The sequence below is a fragment of the Grammomys surdaster genome, unplaced genomic scaffold (assembly GCF_004785775.1).
Source record: "Grammomys surdaster isolate TR1022 unplaced genomic scaffold, NIH_TR_1.0 165, whole genome shotgun sequence".
In the NCBI taxonomy this organism is placed as follows: domain Eukaryota; kingdom Metazoa; phylum Chordata; class Mammalia; order Rodentia; family Muridae; genus Grammomys; species Grammomys surdaster.
The window spans coordinates 18,513,643-18,534,691 of record NW_021604613.1 but is presented as its reverse complement, the minus strand read 5'-3'; the positions used below and the strand labels follow the sequence as shown (position 1 = coordinate 18,534,691).

The 21,049-nt window shown below is 42.4% G+C and overlaps 1 protein-coding gene across 3 annotated transcripts; it reads left to right on the top strand.

Annotated features, from left to right (window-relative positions):
• The first annotated feature begins 4,855 nt into the window (after positions 1–4,855).
• Positions 4,856–20,618, top strand: CUNH2orf80 (chromosome unknown C2orf80 homolog). 3 transcript variants are annotated; one of them, XM_028765766.1, is made up of 8 exons: positions 4,856–4,896; positions 6,409–6,490; positions 7,810–7,892; positions 10,223–10,310; positions 10,682–10,753; positions 16,445–16,532; positions 16,834–16,938; positions 20,587–20,618. In XM_028765766.1, the coding sequence occupies exons 1-8, from the start codon at positions 4,856–4,858 to the stop codon at positions 20,616–20,618; spliced, it is 591 nt and encodes a 196-aa protein (XP_028621599.1). The 3 variants fall into 3 exon arrangements, with proteins under 3 accessions (XP_028621599.1, XP_028621598.1, XP_028621597.1); XM_028765765.1 differs by lacking the exon at positions 20,587–20,618 and adding an exon at positions 17,381–17,999 and having other exon boundaries at positions 16,834–16,954; XM_028765764.1 differs by lacking the exon at positions 20,587–20,618 and adding an exon at positions 17,381–17,999 and having other exon boundaries at positions 6,409–6,505; positions 16,834–16,954.
• Positions 20,619–21,049: the final 431 nt, after the last annotated feature.

Below are 21,049 nucleotides of genomic sequence, written 5' to 3'. Positions count from 1 at the left end.
TGGAGAAGTTTGTAAAACTGCATCTTTTTATGCAAAAAAATACTCCATCCACATATGATGATTTGTTATATGCTGTGGGTATGTACAGTGCCCCACTACCACATATACCAAATCCAAAGGCTAAAAACATAACCATCTGATTACAGGAGAGACTATCTGTTCTACACCAATTCTAAGCTCTTCTGAGCCCAGCACACCCCACAATGTTGAACCTGGGCACATTGGAATTTGAGAATGTAAAAGCAACAGGAAGGTCACTGTTATTTTTTCTCCAAAGCAAGCTACAGCAGACAGTTCTCCCGTGAAGCATAGCCTAACTTCCCAGGTAAGAGATCCTCTCTTACCTGGAGAAGAGCCAATGACACAGGAGCAGAGAAGCACCTGAACAATCTGGCTTTGTTAAATCTCCCAGTGTATAACAAGATCACAGAATCTCTGTCCATCATATTTCATAGTGAGTATCCAGTCTTCCAAAACTCAACATGATAACACCTAAGCTTGCCTGCTTCTTTGGGTCTTTATTTCATTATGAAGTCTCTTGTGTCATATAAAACATATTAGATAAATGAATGCCTTTCTATTATTATTATCATTATGTCTCAATTTAGGAAGTTCTCAGCCATGAACCTTGCTATTCATAAGGAAAGATATTTTTCCTCACTAATATAATCCGGTGCAGGGAGGAGTGAGGATGAATATGGGTGTTTAGAGGCTGTGGCTAGAATGCCCATGGGCAGAGTGTTTACCTAGAATGCATAGGCCCTGGGTTCCATTCTCAGTAACGTAAACACAAAGAAAGGAGTGTTGGTAACATGTCCCCAGCCCAGGGGCAGAATATCCAACTTGGTGTGTGTCCAGTGGCCTGGAGAAGGCATATGCAGACCATAGTCAGACATATAGATGTCATCATAAAGCAAAGAGATGTCCTCAACAAGCTAAGAAAGGGAACGTGGGCTCTGGACGAGAGTGTGCAATCAGGGAACAGCCATCAGGAGGGAGGTGCTAAATGTGTCCTAGTTTGGTTTTCTATTGCTGGGCTAAACACTGTCCACTGACCTGGTGAAGAAAGGGTTTATTACAACTTACAGATTTGAGTCCATTAATGGAGAGATGCCAGAGAAGGAGCTCAAGGCAGAAATGGCAGTAGAAACCACGGAGAGATGCTGCTATCAGCTTACTCCTCATGGCTTACTCAGCCTGCTTTCTTATACCCAGGACCAGTTGACCAGGGGTGGCAGCACTCACAGTGGTGCTCTACCCATGAGCATTATAGCTACAGCCAACACCAATCACTAATCAAAAAAAGTCCTTACACACTTGCATGCAGACCATCTGGTGAAAGCAACCAATCAACTAAGGTTCCTTCTTCCCAGATGACTCTAGTTGGTGTCTAGTTGTTCAACGACTAAGCAGAATATGGTGTTTTGGCTACAGGAAGTGGTTTCTAAGGTTTTTCGTTGCACTATGTTCAAAGCCACTGAGTCAAGTCACCCCAAAAGGTTGCTTGAGGTACCCTAAGTATGAGCCAGAATTCCAGGGGCTTCTCCCAGAAACCCTTGCTGGTTCTCTGATTCCTCCATCTGTAGCCAAATGCTAGTTTGGAAAAGAAGAAAGGAAAGTGGGAGAGAGAAAAAGAAAACCTGGGGAAGTGGCCTCCTCTTTTCCAGTTTTCTGTTTAATCATTTAGCTGGCACACCTATGTCTACTCAGGTGAAATGATATGTGAACCAAAGGTCATGGTCACAGTCTGTCTCAAATATACACGAGTCCCTCTTCGTATGTTCACGGGAGGAAACATGAAGGTGTTTATAAAATTATTTTCATCCAGCCACAGTTCCCTAGCAACCAGGCAAAAGCATCTGTGTTCAGGATGATTTTAAGCACCAGCTCAAGCCTGCTCAGACCTGCCTGCAGGTACTGGAGAGAACAGAAGTGCTGGAATCAGTCTCCAGCTGGTGAGACATTGGGGTTTGTTAAGAACCTGCACCTGATATTACATAGCAGAGATCGATATCACCATGACAAGACTGTGGAGAAGGGCTCTATCTGGAATATGCAGATATTCCATAGTTCCCAGGATTCCTTAAACTATGGGGGTTGTGGCTTTTAGGGGTTTGGCGTCTTGAAAAAAAACTAGAGGTTGAGGCAGCTGACCACTTTCCAGTGCCAAACTCTGTCAGGCAAAACTGAGCTCTAACTGAATGAATAGTCTATGCAAATGGCCCTCTCTCAACCAGGCAAAGCTGACAAACGATTGTAAATGAGTTCTTTAGCTAGCCATACCTCACCAGGCATTCAATGCTTGTTTTACAGAGGAAGAAATGTACCCCCCCCAAAAAAAAACAACCCCAGAAAGTTAATTTGCATAAGGTGACACAGCTAATTGGTGACCTTTCAAGGTCTCCTGACCTCCAGCCTAGTGATCTAGATGTGGTAAGCATATTTTTAATACCTAAAATATTGCAAATATGGTATGCCTTTGGAAATTATACCACATAGGGGTAGGAGTGCTAAGAAAAAGCTGACACAAGCTTATAATTCCATCATAAGTTTGACATTCAAAGGGCCTGCTCAGAACTGTAAGGCAAGAATTGAAGTAAATGCTAAGACTTTTTGCTTTTTAGGCTTCAAAGCTAATGCTCCTGCTTTCTGCCAAGGCATTGAGCCTGCTCCTGCCAAGAAATAAATCAAGCCCACTTTCTAGTCAGGAACTGAAATAGTGCAAAATCTTATGAAGATGTGCTTTTATAAATTATTGAATTAAAAGAATTTTAACATATTCCAGCCATACTGGAGTGATAGAATGTCAGGGTAAAGTTAACTATACATACATACATACATACATACATACATACATACATACATACATACATGCGGGTGTATATTTTTTTGGTGATACCAGAGACTGAGAGCCAAGCTACTTGACTATGATCACACCAATCCGTTGTAGAGGGGATCCCACATTCCAGTCCCTGGCTGCCCTATATCAGAGCTTTTCTTCCTCTAGACCATGAGACCTCCTTTCTAACTGGCAGCAAGCATGCTCTCATGTCTCTCCTGATCAGAGCAATAGCAGTGTCTTTGGAATTAATCCATCTGTGCAGTGCTTCTTCACCTTTTCATACCCAAAGTCCTCTCTCGAACAGGCTGAAGCAGAGGCCACAACAGGAAGAACTATCCTAATCAATCACCCTGATGAAGAACTCATTCAAGAAAGTGTCAGCCTGCTTGCCCTCTCCTTATTGTTAGAGACCAACTCAAACGAACCTCTGTGATCGAGAGCTACGATTGTCTGCCAAGCTGTCTTTCCATTTATCTTCAAAGTAAGAATTTTAAAGCACATGTACAATTTAAGGAGTCTGACAACATTTTTGTTGCATTTATAGTCAGTCTTCTCCAGGGAAACAAAACCAGGAGGGTGTGTGTGTGTATGTGTGTGTATGTGTGTGTGTGTGTGTACAGGTGAAGTCTGTACTAAGACAGCTACTGAACCACCACAAGTAGGAAAAAGACAGAGACAGACTGAGAATGATTTTAAAAAAAAAATCTCTGGTTCCCATGAGTGTGAGGCGTGGTCACTCTGAATGCGATGGAGGAGATGCACAGCCTGCAGACCACAGCAAGAGTAGCAGTCAGAGTCTAAGCTGTCTGCTGGTAGACTTCCTTCTTGCTAGGAAGGGTTAATTCTTGTTCGTTCAAGGCTTTCAGCAAGTTAGGTAAGGCTCCTCAAATTATGAAGGGAACTATACTTTACTTTAACATATAGTTTAAAGTTTAATGTTTAAACATTTATTACATTTAAATGTTTCATCTCACCCAGAAAACAATTTTACAAAAACATCAGAATAGCATTTGCCCTAATATCTAATAATAGTAATTCAGCTATGATCATTCGTCAAATTAGCCATCATGAAATGCTCCAAATCTTGTTAAATTAATACAAATGATGCTGATAGGTTTGGTTTATAGTCATATTTGTTGCTGAGTTCCTTCATTTATTAGTAACAATTTGTGTGTGTGTCACTTCAGAGTGCCTTTGATCCTATAACCTTGTCTTCTATTTCCAGTTCAAAGTAAAGGTAGACACTGCATGAGGACACATTTGCTACTATTGTGACTGTCAAATGACCTCCCAGCTATGGGAAGTCACAAAGAGTTCCATCATGAGCTGTTTCTCTGTTGTGAACTCACTGGGAGTCACCGAGTTGACCACACACAGGACACTTTCAGTGTGTTCAGATCACAAGTCAGTGTGTTAGGGTGGTTCTGCCCAGAAAGTCTTGTCAGCTGCTCCAGAAATCATCTCTGTTTTGCAAGGTAGAGTACTGTGAAGATGCACACACACTGAGTGTGAGGGAAAACTTGAAAGGGCGAGTGAGACAGCTCAGAGGGTAAAAATACTAAAACTCAGACCTCAGGACCTGTGCTCCATCGCTGGATCCCACATGGTATCAGGAGAGAACCAACTCCTGACACTTGTCCTCCGACAGCCACAGGTGTGCCATAGTTCATGAACACCTGCACTCATATGCACACACAAAAATGAGTTAATTAATAACCTTATTTTTTAATTAAAAATCGAAAGGAATAATCTCTCAGATGGGCACAAGGTTCAGGGCTAACCTCCAGGTCACTTTCTGCTTGAAACTTGCTGGGTAAGAAGCCTGAATTCTGGATGGTCTTGGATCCCTTCCACAGCCACAAACTCCATGACTGGTATTTGTAGCAACAGCATCTCTAATTCATATCCCCTCTGATTTGCTGCTGTAGTTTCTAGGCTTGCAGAAATTGCTCCTTCCAAAGGCTATCGCTGGATATCAAGCTGCAGATACCTGCTCAGTCACAGCCTTCTGTCATGGAAAGGAGGCTTGTGAAGCAGGAGGTGGAAAGGCTGCTGTGAGTATTGCCGAGAATAACTTTCGTTTCTGACCCTTGCATTTCTGATGCTCTCACGGATGGTCTGTGTATTGGCAGGTGGACAGAAAGCTAAGGAGAGATCTCTCTGTTCTGTTTCTGCGGGAGAAAGCTAGCAGATGCTTTAGTCTCTGTCTCCTGCCATGCAGGCACATGTGGTACAGGGCAGGATGCAGAATCTCTTGGGAAAATGTTCCTGCAGGAGCATGCATGTGCAAGGCACCCCTTACAGCCTGGGGGACAGGATGAACCACCTAAATGGCCAGCACTTACTGGCAAAAGATATAGATCCCTAAATGTGCCTTAGGGCCCAGCATCTGATGCTTCTATTGCCAAGCTTAGCAACCACATGATCCATCTCCATTGTTTTTGTTTTGTTTTGTTTACTTCTTGAACTTTCTTGACAAATAAAGAAAAGATCTGGTTTCCCATAAATTTTCCCCATCCCATGCAATTTTTCTTCAACTGGGTACTTTCCAAATGGTGATGAAAAAAATCACAGGTCATATAACAAGAGGAAACCATATTTCATTTTGTATACATTGTTGGCACAACATGAATATGTTTTTCATCAAAGATCTTATCGTGGATACCATCAAATGTCCTTTGCCTATGAAAGTGAATGTCTTTACTAAATCTTTAAGAAATTCTCGAATAGACATGTATAAAATTCATTCATGTTTACACATATGTGTTTGGACACTAAGACAGGAACAATAACAAAAACAAACAGTAGTTTAAAAGACAACAACAAAAAACCGTAAGAATGCCAACTCTGACAAGTATAGCTGTGATGCCTTTAATCCCAGTACTTGGGAGGCAAAGGCATGTGTATCTCTATGAAGTGAGGCTGACCTGGTCTACAGGATTCTGGGATAACCCTGACTCATAGAGATTCTATCTCAAAAGAACAAATAAATGGAAAATAAATAAATAAATAAATAAATAAAATAAATTCTTGCTGCACATGCTGACTCCTGGCAGAACGCCTAATGCTAGTGTGTTCTGTGGGAAATTTTAAAAAAACTGTATGTTCTTATGTCATGGCCTCTTCTTAGAGTACAAATACCCATAATAGGTGTGTCTGCTTCTATCTCCTGAGTGTTTGGATTAAAGGTGTACACCACTATGCCTGGCAGGAAATCTTTATTTTATACAATGGATCTTAGCCCTCTTCTTGAAAAAATCTTTTCTGTACATTGGCATTTTGAAATCCTTCCTCTTTTTTTTCCTGTACATTATTCTAACTCTGTGTGTAATTTTAAGATAAACGTGATTTATGTTCATTGTGATAAGATATTTTAAACCTGAAGCCTTTGGAGATCACTATGCAAGCCACTTTTGAGTATTAATAGCTATTAGACCATGACTGACTTCTGTTGCATTTTTGTCTTGGGGGGGGGGAGTTCAGGGGGCATCAGGAAGAAAGCCTCTTTCTGAGGACGGAACCCTACATCGTTCCCAATAGTTCAATGCTGCTCTCTTGCTTTTAAGGGGAGAGTATATTGGAATCAGACTTCGGGAAAATGAATTTGATCCTAAAGGAAGAGGCCAACTCACCTTTCTAGATGATATGGTAAAGCAAGTCATGGTTCAAATCCCATTGCATTCTGTATGTGATACGGGGACAGGACAGGTATCAAATGCATACGTAACTAACACACTCGCACACATGCACACATCCTGCCTCAGCCTGAGGTTGTCTCTATGAGCATCATCTTTACCCACAAGATATTAAAACAAATGACTGCAAGATAAAATGTTAATTTACAATGTTAAGACCTTGACAAAATTAGCAATATTGTAGTTCTCAGCTCTAAGCACTTACCACCACTGGCATTACTGGAGAAGGCAAAGCGATACACTATCTGAGAATCCATTGTGTTATTCATACTGAGCCCCGACTCATGTGACGTTCTGCTAGCTCGCTACACAAAAATTAGAGAAGAAACCTCAAAAAGGTTTAATCCAAAAGAAATCAGTGGACTCAGTTTACACCCTGCCCATGTGCTATCCTGGTGCTAAGAAGGATGTGTCTCTTCTCAGTTTCCCTCCGAGTAAAGCCAAGTTTGTAGCTAAGCCGGCCTTTCTGCGTGCACACATCAAACAGATCAGAACTGTACTTCTCAAATTTTAATGAAGTATTGTTACAGCACCATTTTTATTCTGGAGGTCAAGGTTGGGTTTGTGTTTCTAATGAGCATGACCAGTGTGACTAACCCAGGCATCAAACTCCAGATGAGGTTTCAACAGAATGACCAGGGCTCAAAACCTTTATTTATTATTTAAGTTGACATTTTACTTTAGTTCAGTCCCCGAAGAGTGTCATTACATGATTGAGGAAGTCTTAGAACCTTAAACAAACCTTTGCTTCCTTGGATATGGGGCTGGAAAGAAAACGTTGCTAGTAAGTGGTAAACATGCTTACTAAGTAAATAACTTACAAACGACCAGAGAAAAGGCCATCGCTGCAATAAAAATCAACATGCAAACTGACTCTTAGTTTTGTACCAGGAGTGCATTGCTCCTGCTATGTCCTCTAACAGTAAACAGGATTATAAATTGTTCTCTGTAGCTTTCTTTCCCTATCTTCTCCCTTTGCCTTTTTGAAACTTAAGGAGACAAAGACCCAGTGCTTGTCAGCAACTCACCCAAGAACATACTGGAAATCCTAGGGGGAGGCAACATCCCCCAATTCCCTGTTGAGTGTTTTTTTCTATTCTGGACTACACACAGCAAGATTCTGAAACATATCTAGGTGAACACCAGGCTATAAGTAGAGATTTACACACACACAATTCAAACTTGACAGAGGAGAGGACAGGCTTAGCAATTCAGGGAGTTGCTTTGCTAAGGTCTCAACCGACCACTCTGCTTTCTACTTCCTGATTCCAGGCCCACTATGACTTGGCCATCAGAGTTGCTAGTCAATGGCTAGATAGCTCAGAAAACTCAGCTTGGCTCCAGTGGGACAAAGTGTAAGTTGAAATGTGTTTGTTGCTTTTCTGTTTGCTCTATTTATTTATTTAGTGTGGATGGGAAAATATGTATGTACATGTGTATCGGTGTGAGTGTATGCGGAGGTCAGAGGTCAATGTCTTCCTTTGTCACGCTTCATCTTATTTTTGAGATAAAGTTTCTCTCCAACTGAATCTTGAGTTCACCACTAGCAAGCCTAGCTGTTTAGCAAGGTCCAGGGAGCCTCCCATCTCCGACTCTATCTCCCTGGCACTAGGATTGCAGGCTGTGCCACCATGCCCAGATTTTTATATGGGTGATGGGGAGAGGATCCACACTCAAGTCCTCATGCTTACACAAGGAAAGCACTTTTCCTCCTGAGCCATCTCCTCTGCCCTTGTGGCTTTTCCTTTTAAAACGTGACTCTAATTGCCGGAGCCAAGTTCCAGCCCTGTCTGGCATCTGCCTGTGAGGCACTCTGACGTAGGAACACAGAGCAAACTTCCTCCTTCAGCCAGAAGCCTGAAGACACACTACAGCTGCAGCTTGAGGACATCATAGGTATGTTTAGAACATTTTGTACTTGTTATCATTGGATTCTGTCAAGTTTTTTAAAATGTCCTTCATGGGATGCCTCACCTGAGAAGCAGGACTTCACTATACTGCTTACAAGCTCCATGCTGGTCAGTTCTATAGGTAAAGATTGAAATTGCTTCCTACAGACTATTTCACAGTTTCTGGAGCATGTCAGCACTTGAGTCTGTGGGATCATTTCCTTCCCAAGATTATCAGCTTTTTCCTTCAAGTGTAGTGACTCAGCAGATTCAGTCAACCGCTCAGGACAGGGAACTGAGAGGCAGGATCAAATAGCTCAGTCCAAAGGCCAGATATTGTTTCTATTCCTCACTCCTGGCACAAGCTCCAGGAGAGGAACTGACAGTAATAAGCAGAAAATCCAGTTTGAACAACCTTAAGGAAGGAACAAGTGCAAGGGGTGGGGTGGGGGCGAGAGAGCAGGGAGAGAGGAGGTGGAGGAGGTAGGCTTGCTTGCCTCTACATCTGAAAAGTTTGTGACTTGGACTTTTGGGCACAGGAATTCAAAATTCAGGCTGGCGAGGTGTCTCAGTGGGGAAACAACTTGCGAACATGTTTGACTATCTGAGTTCAATACCTTGGACTCACATGGCGGGAGGAGAAAATGAGCTCCCTCAGATTGTCTTCTAACCTTCACAGGAGCTCCACAGTGAGGCAAGCACTAGCCCCACTCCCTGACAACCCCCACCCCCATATACATAAGCACAACAAGTAAACGTATATATACATACATATATATTTAACCTCACTAGCTGCTACCAGGTTCTACCTCCAGTATCTTTCTTCTGGGTGGACATTACTAGTGTCTGTTTACTTCATAACAAGGTTCACTCCAAATGGATTTAAACAAACAACAAGCAAACATGACATGTCTCAGTGTCTCTGTTTTCTGATTTGTCTGGCCATGGAACACTCCGACAAGACTCATTCTCAGAATCTAGAGTATTTTCAACCTCCCTACAGGTGTGCAAGGTTACAGTAAAGTAAAACAGGTCCCCCTAAGCAGATGATGAGGAGAAGCAGGTGGATACCCGCTAGCAAAGCCGTAACCACTTACTATAGGAGCCGTTGACATTTATAACAACTTTAGTGAGAACTAGCACAGAAGAAAAATACATCGCTTGGTTGGAAAATTAAAAATTCAAAGTACCACTGGTTGGTGGTGGCGCGCTCCTTTAATCCCAGCACTCAGAGGCAGAGACAGGTAGATCTCTGAGTTTGAGGCCAATTTGGTCTACAGAGTAAGTTCCAGGATAGCCAGGGCTACACAAAGAGATCCCATCTCAAAAAAATAAAACAAAATTCAAAGTATATATTTCATCATCAGAAAATCAATCATATTAATCCTATTTAAAAAGCGGGTAACACACAGCCATTGCTGATTACTTATGGATTAGTGTCACGCCTTAGCTTGTGTCAAAGGGAACAAGAAAAGGAGCTGGAAAAATAGAGGATCAGTGAGCAGTTACTGTATAAGCAAGGGGACCTGAATTTGATCCTCAACACCAACATTAAATATTGGGTGAAGTGGCACAAATTTATAATCATGGCACTGAAGAGGCAAAGCCAGCCTAACCTACTTGGTGAATCCCAGGTCCCAGTGAGAGTCCCTTACTCAAAAATTCCAAGGTGGGAGGCTCCAGAGGATGACGACATCTGAGGTTGACCTCTGTTCTCCATACGCGTGTGCACATGTGCACGCACACACTCACACACACCACCCCAGCATACACCACCCCCGACTCTTCTCCCTTAGGAGAGCACCACTTCATGTCAGACCTGTGTATCCAAACCGAAAAGAGCGAGAAGCAATGATCTTATCATCTTACGCTGGAGTCTTAATGGTAAGAGAAAGAGCACTGTGTATGTGCACACTTTGTGTCTTCTAAGATCGTCTGCTTCTAGTGCATATTTACATGTTTTTAATATTGCTTCTAAATGCCTTGGATTTACTAACAGTAAAATTTAGTATTTAAAATGTATAATGAGAAATTTGACTTCCATGTCATATAGCAAAAATATTTATGGAAGATGAGAGAGGGATAAAGGGATGAGAGACAGTAGTGTCTAGAAAACTTGCTTACCCATTAATTTGGAAATTATCATGTAGTTGCTGTGCTACATCTCCCCACACTCGATCCACTAGCGCTGCAGGAACTTTGTCTTATAATAAAGAAAAGGCACAGTAGAGCAACACATTGCTTTTATTTCACAGAACAGTATCCCAATTGAAGAAGTCCTTAGAATTTACGGGGCCGATTCTTCTGCCAGTCCTGATTCTACCAAGGTAAGTGTGATATAGGACTGTTAATACCAGAGATGTATATGGGCCTGTATATGGTATATGCTAAGCAAGTGCTCTACCACTGACATATATTCTAAGCCACAAACACAGATATGTACACATATCTCTTTATGTGCATGTATCTGTGTGTGTGTATGTGAGAGTGTGTGTGTGTGCGCGCACACGTTTTGCTGGGGACTCTACTCAGAGTTTTGCACATGCTAAGCATCCACTCTACCACTGAACTACAATTTGCAGCCCCTGGATGAGATTGTTTAGCATATACATTTATAATGATATTTTTCAGGCATCAGATAAATAATAATTTTATGTCAAAAAGCCAAAGCTGAGATATTGAGATTGCTCAGCAAGCAAAGGCCCCTGCAGTTAATCCTGACTCCCAGATTCAATTCTCCTAATCTACATAATGGAAGGAGAAAACACACTCCTGGAAGCTGCTCTCTGACCTCCACATGAATACTTGTGCACACACAACTGCCCATCCCACTCCTGAATAAATAATTGTACTTTTAATAAAGGTAAAAACCGGAAGCAACCACATCCTAATTGAGTCACACATGCTTATAAAGTACCCCCTTTTAAGTAGAGTAGTTTTATGGCAGGCTGAGTCTGGCAGCAGAGAGCATGGGCTCAGAGTCCAGATCCCATTGCTTCTGCTCACCGTATTTTCTCACTCCGGCTTTTGGTAACGTGGACTAACAAGCCACACTCCACCACTGGATTGATGTAGTCTTCCATGCAGAATGAAGACCAGATCCATAAGGCTTATGACACACACCTGTAATCCCAGCTCTTAGGCAAGGGAAACAGGAGCATCAGGAGTTCAAGGTCATTCTTGGCAACATAGGGAATCCAGGCTAGCCTGGGCTACATGAGGGCTAGTATTTGAGAAAATAAAGTATTCTGAATGATCTTCAAGCCAATTCCATTTTCACTGTTTTTGAGTGTGTGAACATTCAGTAAGAATTTAAATACTGGGTATGATCCCCTTACCACTGAAAATTTCTATGGGCCAGGTGGGTGGCAGGGGTAGGGGTGGGGTGGGGTGGGACAGGGGTAAAGGAAGCTGAACCAGCATGCTCACCCCTGACCTTCTTCTCACTGTCCCTTGCAATATCTCTCATCTCGATTAAAAGGTAGTCAAGTGCAGGGCCAGGGCCATGAACACAACCACAGGACAAGCGCCCACCCTGTTTCTTTTACCTGTAGACAACAGTATACAAGCAACGGGTCACCACCATAAGGCAGTTTGGAAAGATTCAGAAAGAGGCCAGGACAGAGTCAAGGCCATAGACACAGGACAATTATTTAGCTCCTATTCTTATACCCACAGGCCACAGTGTTTAAGTAATGGCTCACAACCACAAAACAGTTTTAAAGGATTCAAAAGGAAATCAGTGCCATAGATGCAGGACAATTATTTATCTCCTGTTCTTGTGCCTGCAGACTAGGACTGTATGAGCAATGGGTCAGCAATGGGTCAAAGTTCAAGTGCCTACTTCATCCACCCCCATAGTCAAGTGTTTACTAAGTCTTATGGTTTTGAAACCAACGTCTTAGCACCTTACTCTGGCTGAGATCCACATCCCCTCAAGTCCTGAAGGAGCTACAGATTTCTCCTGACCACTGCATGGCTTACGGCTCATTCCTTTGCTCTTTCACAACATGTAATTGAATGTCACAGATTCCACAGTGAGCAAGCTGGGCAAGGTGCCTTGTCTTATATAGATCTCATATTCTGTATCAAGGCTTATCTTGACTGGGGCACTTAAGAGACTAAACCATTTTTTGTTTTTTTGTTTTTTGAAATGTAAGTGAATACCACATGACCTGATTTGATTTCTATGATTTATTTATTTTTTATTTTATGTGCATTGGTGTTTCGACTGCATGTATGTCGGCACTGATGGATAGATGGAAGGGGATGTCTCAGCAGGCCCATGCCGAGGCATCTTCACACACCCGTATAGCATAGAATAGAGTTTATTCAGGGCATGGGGAGGGGAGCCAGGAGGGTAGTAGAGGCAGAGAGAGAGAGAGAAAGAGAGAGAGAGAGAGAGAGAGAGAGAGAGAGAGAGAGAGGAGTGGAGGGGGAAGTAGAGGCTGGCTATGACCACATGGAGAGAGGGGGAATGGAAGGGGAAGGGGCAAGGGGCAGAGAGGAGCTGCCGGCAAGGGATCAAGGGATCGAGAGAGTGGGGGGGGGGGAGGCAGCCCCTTTTATAGTGGGCAGGCCTACCTGGCTGTTGGCCAGGTAACTGTGGGGAGGAGCATACCTGGCTGTTGCCAGATAACTGTGGAGGTGGAGTTTAGACAGAATACTAACAGGCATGAGAGTGCCAGATTCCCTGGAACTAGAGTTATAGACAGTTGTGAGCTGCCATGTGGGTCCTGGGAATTGACCATGTCTCCTGGAAAAGCAGCCAGTGCTCTTAACCGCTGAGCCATCTCTCCAGGCCCCCAAGCAGTTTTTTTTGTTTAAGTTGAAGAAAGGCCTGCTTTTGTGGTGTTCTGGCTCCACACACCACCCTGCTCAGTTTCTGCGTGTTCACTGCTGCTTTCTCTCTGCTTGCTATCTACTCTCCTTCACTAAATATGCCCCCAAACCTGAGCCCTGCTCGCAGTTTTCACTTAGATTTTCTCTTCTAGCTTTGGGGTGGTGTCAGTCACACTTGTTGGGTGATTGAATCTCTGTTCCAAGGCTTCATTCTGAAAGAGATTCAGAATGTGACTTCCTGGTTTGGTGGGGTCATCATTCAGGATTTGCAAATGTGGATATCTGAGCAGCTGGGCTAAGTGCAGCCTTCATAATGGAGCTAAATCAGGAAGCCACGCTGCTTATGTGTTTGTCCTCTGGATCACTCATTCAGTCAGGAAAGAGTCTCTGCTCAGTGGTTTGTAGCCGTGATCTTCAGAATCCTTCCAACAGTGGGACAGTTAAAAACTGCCTCATTACTGCCAAATGTGTCCTAGGGACAAAATCACATCTGATAGAGACTTAAGTATCTAAACATTAAATAGGTAATCAAATATGTATATTAGTAGCAATGCAAACGTGGCTTATCTGGGTTAACTAAGTCCCCAAATGATTTGGTTTGAGGAAGCAATTCTAGCAGCCTCTCCCTCCCACCAGAGCTCCAACTCACCCCATGCAGAGTAGCAGGCTAACTCCACCCACAAGCTTTCTCTTCTACTTAGAAGAGGAACCAGCAGGATCTCTCAGTGGCAGTGTAGCATTTCAAACTTTAAACTATAGGACTATTTTAAACCAGCCTTTTGGGGTTTAACATCACTTCAAAAATAATGGTTTTAATTATAAGTCGTTTAAAGACAATAGATGTTGTCAAAGGTCTTTAATTATCACTTATATCGGAATGCCCTTTAATTCCTTCAGATAAAATGCCTCCTAAACAACAACTGAAAGCGTTTCTAAGCCAGAGTTTAAAACCAAGTGAAGTACAAATCAGATTAGGATGAATTTCTGGCAACTGGAAAGGACTTGGAACTGTGCTCAGCCTGGTGGCTTTCTCTAGAACTCTCTTCTGCCCCCTGGTGGTAAGAGAGCAGCAAGGCATGTACTGTTCGCTCTCAGCCACAGGTTCCTGCTAAATGGCCATTTTTTATTAATAAGGAAAATTCAATTTTCAGTTTGATTTGTTTTCTTTTCCTGTTGAAGACCCTGGACCCAGAAAAAGTTCAGTTAAAGGCTTTACATAAGTAATGGCTATTTACAACTGTGTCCAGATGATAAATACAAAATGTCCAACTTGACTTAAACTGAAGAAAAATCACAAATATTCCTTAAGCTTATAAAGCTATTGATAAAAACATCCTCTGCCTCATTTGATGGAAGAAAGGTGGTCAAAGGAAAAAGGCAGAGAAAATAAAAGTGGGTATAAGGAGATAAGGGTGCTGGACAGAGAACCCTGAGACATCAGCTCTCCTCTGTCTTCCCAAAGGTCATCTCATTTTAAGAGCCAGCTTTGAGCCTGTCATCATGGTGGTGAATGCCTGTAGTCCCAGCACTCAGGAGGCAGAGGCAAGTGGATCTCTGTGAGTTCCAGGCCAGCCTGGTCTACAAAGGGAATCCAGGACAGCAAAGGCTCTGTTGCACAGAGGAAAACATATCTCAAAAATCAGAAGAAAAAGGAGCCAGCATTCATATCCATCCTAACTAACACCCAAATATCATGATTCTAGAGGCAAAGCAGACAGGGCCCAGACCCAGATCCACCCCTTCCAAGTTGGATGTCCCCTGTTGCAGTCCAAGAGTCTCTTCCCAAACCACACACACACTGATCTCAATCAGACAGGGATAGTTTATTGAGCATATGTCCCAGAACTGATTGATCAGGGCCACAAATCCAGACTCAGGAGCTGGTTGAGACACTGAGGTAAGTTCTTACAGAGATTTTAAGCCTAAAATCCACAAACATCCGTGTAAAGTTATTCCACCAATCAGGATTTAGGAATAGGGGATTTCATTCCTTAGGAACGTGTCTTAGTTGTTCACTTATCCTGCTCCCATTGGTTGGGGTGTTCAGCTGTGGCGGGAGACTTGTCATCTAATATTCATGTCTTAACTTGCCAACCAGGATGTCAGTTACCCATGTACACGCCTCTTTCTGCCAAGTAGGATGTCAGTTCCCAGGGAGGTCTTGGGAACTTAAACTTTACTCGACCCCTACTCAAAATGGAAGTCTTATTCCAGTAGTTTCTTATATTGGTGCAGGTGTCTCTCTTATGTTAGGGTCCATCCCAGGGGCAGTTTGTAAAAGTAAACATCATAAAAGCTTATATCAGGAGCAGGAAGTGCTACTGAGTGGTTGGTTTGGATCCAGACTTATTGTGGGTATTATGAAATATAAGGCAAGAATGCTTGGTAGGCCTGTGTCGTGGTTTATTTGGGGGAAGGAAGGGGAGTGAGAACCTGGAGAGGGGGTAAAGGCAGGCAAAGCCAAGAGGGCAGAGAAGTGGGGGGGGGGACAGAGGAGGACAGAAAGAGAGGCCGGATGGGAACACATAGGAACAGAAAGAAATAGAAAGAGAGAGGGAGAGGGAGAGAGAGAGAACTGGGCTAGCAAGCAGTCCTCTTATATGCCACCCAATGTGACACCCATACCTGGTGGCAGGTAATAATAATAATAAAAAAGAGGCTACCAATTAGAAACAGAAGGACATGGGAGGAGTCGGAGGGATAAGAGAGATGGGGGAAGTGAGATAATTATAAATTTTAATTTATTTTTTAATAAAGATATTATTAATAAAGTTAAGGGTATGTTAAAAAACATTCCAGTTGCATAAGCATCAGCTCCCAGCCTGTAGCGGAGCAGGTGAGAGCCTGTTAGGGCACGTTTCTCACTCGGACAAGGGAATACGTGAGCTCCACAGCAAAGGAAAGGCAGGAGCCTAGGGCAGAAAAGAGGAAGTGGCTGTGCTAGGAGAGGGCTGTGAGGAATGCCCTGTGCAAAGCGGACTTCTGTGTCATGAGACCCGAGCACAGAGCAGAGGCTGTACACGAAGAGCACATTTACCAGCCTTTTAGGTACCCCATCGACACAGTTCACCAGGGCTAGGATTGGTGAGATGAGATGCGCCAGGTACTGTAGGCAGCAGGTACTCCCCACACAAAATTCACACCGCTGTAAACCGGAACTATCCTCTTTCTTTCAGGTCTCCCAGGCCCTGTTGCCCCGCCGCTCCTTGCACCCTTTCGCCATGTTGACCGCACCCAGAGCAGCAGAGTGCAACCAGAGGCAGAGTAAGCCTGCTCTCTTCTGGATGTAGAGAGAGTTAACTAGGCGGTGGGCCCACTCAGTCAGCTTAAATGATAACACTAGTTAGATTTCTGTCTGGTGAGATCTTAAAAAAAAAAAAATAGCATCCTTCATAACCTGGTGTACGCCTCTTCTACATTTCCCTAACCAGAAAGGCTTAGACTTTTTGGCGAGAGGGTTGGGAGTTGGGGGCAGTGCAGCCCAGAAAGACAAGATCTAATACTGTGGTGGACCCATTTTTTTTTTAAGTTTTGTACTCAGGTGTGATACTGCCTATGTCTGCAGGTGTCAAGTTGAGAAGAGTAGCAATGAATAAAAAAGCCACCAGCAGCTCTACAAAGAAAGCAACGGCACAGCATGGAGATCCTGCCGCAAAAGGCACTCATACACACACCCCAAGAACAAAGGAAGACTAAACACGAACGGCATCGCTATAGCGTGTTGAAAGTTGAGTATTTGGAGTTCAAGGCTCTGAGAGTGAATATGAAGCCCATCGCTTATCCGCTGTGGGATTTTTTTAACAAGCTGCTTAACCACTCTGTGCCTTAGGTTCCTCCTCCCAAAAAATGAGAAGAATAATGGTACCCACCTCTTAAGGTCATGGATTAATCAGGATTATGGAGTGAGTGGTGAGAATGGTACCTGGCATGGTGAAGCCCAAATAGACATCAGCCACGACTAGCTTTGAACACTTGAAAATTACTTGTAAGAAGGAGATCTGCTGTATTTCCGTTTATTCAATCAAATAGGGTGGTTTGTTTTAGTATGTGCACCTAATAAGTTCCAGATGAGAATTTTACACAAAGGAGAATTTTATCTTTCTGTTTCATAGCATCTCCCCAACTCCTGTCCTTTCTTCTGCCTGGTCCACCCACTCCTCAACTGTTATGTGGAAGAATTTAGACTCAGCTCTTGGACAGATGGGGCTGGAGGGAAAGTAGAAGGATTGTGTGGCCTTTACCGTCCTCCTCGTATTTACTACAGCTCTGAGTTCTCAAGACATGTACAAGGTGAAAATAAACAGAAGTCAGAGAGACTAGGTCGGTTGACTTAACAGCAGCTGAGTTTGGAGACCTCCAGAGGGGAAGCTGGGAGTCTGGGGAGGTTTAGGGATCTGAGATCCAGAGAATGGAAGACTCCAGATGAGCTGGAGGGTCAAGGGGTAGGAAAGAGAAGAGTTTGGAACTGAGTGACAAGTCTGTGTTTGTAGTTGGAACCTAAAATGAAATTTCCACTCACTCGCTTGCTGTGCCATGCGCATTTTGAATGTGCATCGCTAAATCAGCTGAACCATATGGTGCTTAAGATTCGTTTAGTCTTCAGAAATAGGCAGATTGATTGATTAGAAATGTAACCAACACCACACACACGCATACACACATGTATATACACACTATACATACACACATATATATGTATACTACATGCATACACAGACACACATACATACACACACATGCATACACACATGCATACATACCCACATGCACATACATCTATATGCACACACATACACACACATACATATATATACACACGTGCATACACACATACACAGACTCACATACACATACATACATACTGTATATACACACACTTTTAAAAATAGAAAAGAAATACAACCTCCTCACTGGGGCTGCTTTAGGGACTTCCTGGATTGTTTGGTTGTATCAAACCTTAACATCGTTCTAAAGATGGAAAGCTGAGAAAGCAGCCACCTCTTGGGTTTTCTTTTGAAGACACTTGCTGTAATGAGATTCCAGGCCATGGACTTTCTCAAGCTACATCATTGCTTCTGAAGAACTGTATAAATTACAGCTTTCAAAAGAACTTGAAGACAGCAGGCTTTGGAAAGCAAAATAAAACAACAACCGAAAAACAGTAAGACTCCTAGACAGAGGTCACATGAACACCTGTGAGTGTGCACACACCACACACAGGCACACACACACCCTGATGATCTGGACAAAATGTAATTGTACAAAGACCAATCTCAAGAACTGGTTCATAGACCCACTGAGGCTCATGCATAACCCTATGTAATAAGAACGTATTTCTAAATATTTGAGTTTTAGACATCATTTGGGTGTTATGTTTTTTTAAATATAATTTCATCTTGTATATTTTCTTTCACAATTACCAGTGGCTGTTGGCTTCCTGATAACAGCAGAACTTTCACTTCCTGCTTATCGCTTGAGTGCGTGCATGTGCGTGCGTGCATGCGTGCGTGCGTGTGTGTGTGCGTGTGTGCAGGCCGTGGGGAGTGGAACTCCTGTGGGTAATCGAATGATAGCGAATGGCTCTGGGGTGTTAGTTTGACCAGCAGACCTCTTTCTAAGCACAACCCAATTCTCCTAGATTCAAGCCCGTTTTCAAATAAACCCCTTCCAACAAGACGTCTTCCTGAAAACAGAAAATCCACTGGAGCCTTCTTTTTTGTGCATATTATTTGTATAATTTAGGCATTTTTGTAATTCCTGGGTATTTTTTAAAACCACTTCATAAAATATAATAATAGCACATCAAAATTACAGTGAAAAAAATAAAAGAATTCTCTTTTCCTTACACTTCTTCTCTTTCATTTATAATTAGCAGCTGTTAACACTCCTTATGATATGTCAATATTTGTTATACATATACATAGGTGTATGTACCACTGGTTTATTATAATTGAATAAAGTAAATATTTTATTAAATGTATATAAAGTATGCCTTTTGTTGTTTTGTTGTTTTCTTTTTGAGACAGAATTTCTCTGTGTAGCCCTGGCTGTCCTGAAACTCACTCTGTAGACCAGGCTGGCCTCAAACTTAGACACCCACCTGCCTCTGCCTCCTGAGTGCTGGGATCAAAAACATGCACCACCACTGCCTGGCTGAAAGTATGCTTTTATGGTTTTTCGTTTGAGGAAATTGCTTATCTTATATATTTGGAATTATTCATTTTCCCTTTACTTTTTAAACCCCTATGTAGCAAATCTTTCTTCATAATTTTCTTTTTATTTCCAGACACCAAGTTTCATCACAAACAAAGAGAAAGGCAAGACCTTTTTAACACTCCCAGCTTTTCTGGGAAACATTTAAGTGTTGTTTTTGGTTGGTTGATTGGTTTAGTTATTGTTTTTGTGCCAGTATTTGAATTGAAATGGATATGAGCAATATTCTCTGGGAAAGCTCATCTTCCCATGCTTTAATTTCTTTTCTATAAAAGAAAATGTGTTATGTACCTTACGGGGTTATTTCAGGAATGAAATGAGTTAATGTACATATAAAGGCTCAGAGAATCACCAAGGCTACAGCATGTAGAAAGATACCTGTCAACTCTCTTCCCACTCCTGGAGAAACCACAGCACCCTAGAAGGAAGCCAGATAGGGGGAGGAGTATCTGAACTTAAATTCAAAGCAATAGATGGAACATCTAAAATAATAAGCTACCAGCACAGAGCTGAAAAAGGATTTTTGTTGGGTAGCGCTAGTCCAAAGGAGTTGACTTTTATAAATTTTTAAAAATTTAATTTGAAGATAATTGAAAGCTTAGAGAAATGTTGCCATAGAGCAAAGGACACAGATTCACATCTGTGTCGCTCTTTGTCCTACCAGCTTAATGTCTTTCTCTTTCTCTATTCTCCCTGTTGTCTTTCTGTGCTTATAACCTTTTCTGAGCTATTAAAACTTGCACATACCCTATCAACGCACCCTGTATATTTTACTTTGTGCCTCCAAAAAGCAAGGTCATCCTCTTAAGTAACCAATTATTAACGTCTGAATCTAAAGCATTGCTACTTTTATCTAATCTATCACCCAAACAGCATTTTTTTCACTTGCCTGGATAATGTCCCCTTTAAGGACCCAACATAAGATCACATACTGCCTTCAGTTGAGAAATACAATTCATTTTCAGATATTTCAGAACCGTTCCATGGAAATTCTTCATATCTACATCTATCTAATCCCTCTCTGTTGGTATCTGATATTTCACCTTAACTCCAATAGTGTATGTGTCTGTGTTATACAGATGTGCTGGTACCAAAACCATTCTTTCATTCTGCAGGTCACTTAGAAATGTGGACTAGCACCATGGATGTGTAAGAGCTTCTAGGAGCAGCCAGGATGCATTGTCTTAAAGCTACAGCTGTCACCAGCATGTTCTTTCTCTTCAGTCAACTCTTGATGCAAACTGCAATGACTCTCATGTCTGCCACTGAGCTTTCTTCTTTTGGAAGCGTATTGTACACCTGTATTTTGACAAAAGGAAGAAGTGTGTCTATCCTATGCTGTTTCATTCTATGCCCAGAAGACTGCTGGGACATCCAGAGGGGGTTCACTGTTTCTGGGTGGGATTAGACAATCTGGCTTTGATACACATTTTAGCAAATGTGTATCATTAAATATAGCATAGAATTCCGGAGAAGGAGATGGTTTTCCACAAAGTTTTAACCCCAAATAAAATCAATTTCTCATTAGTATACTTTCAAATAGAGAAAATGTATTTATTCCATTTCAA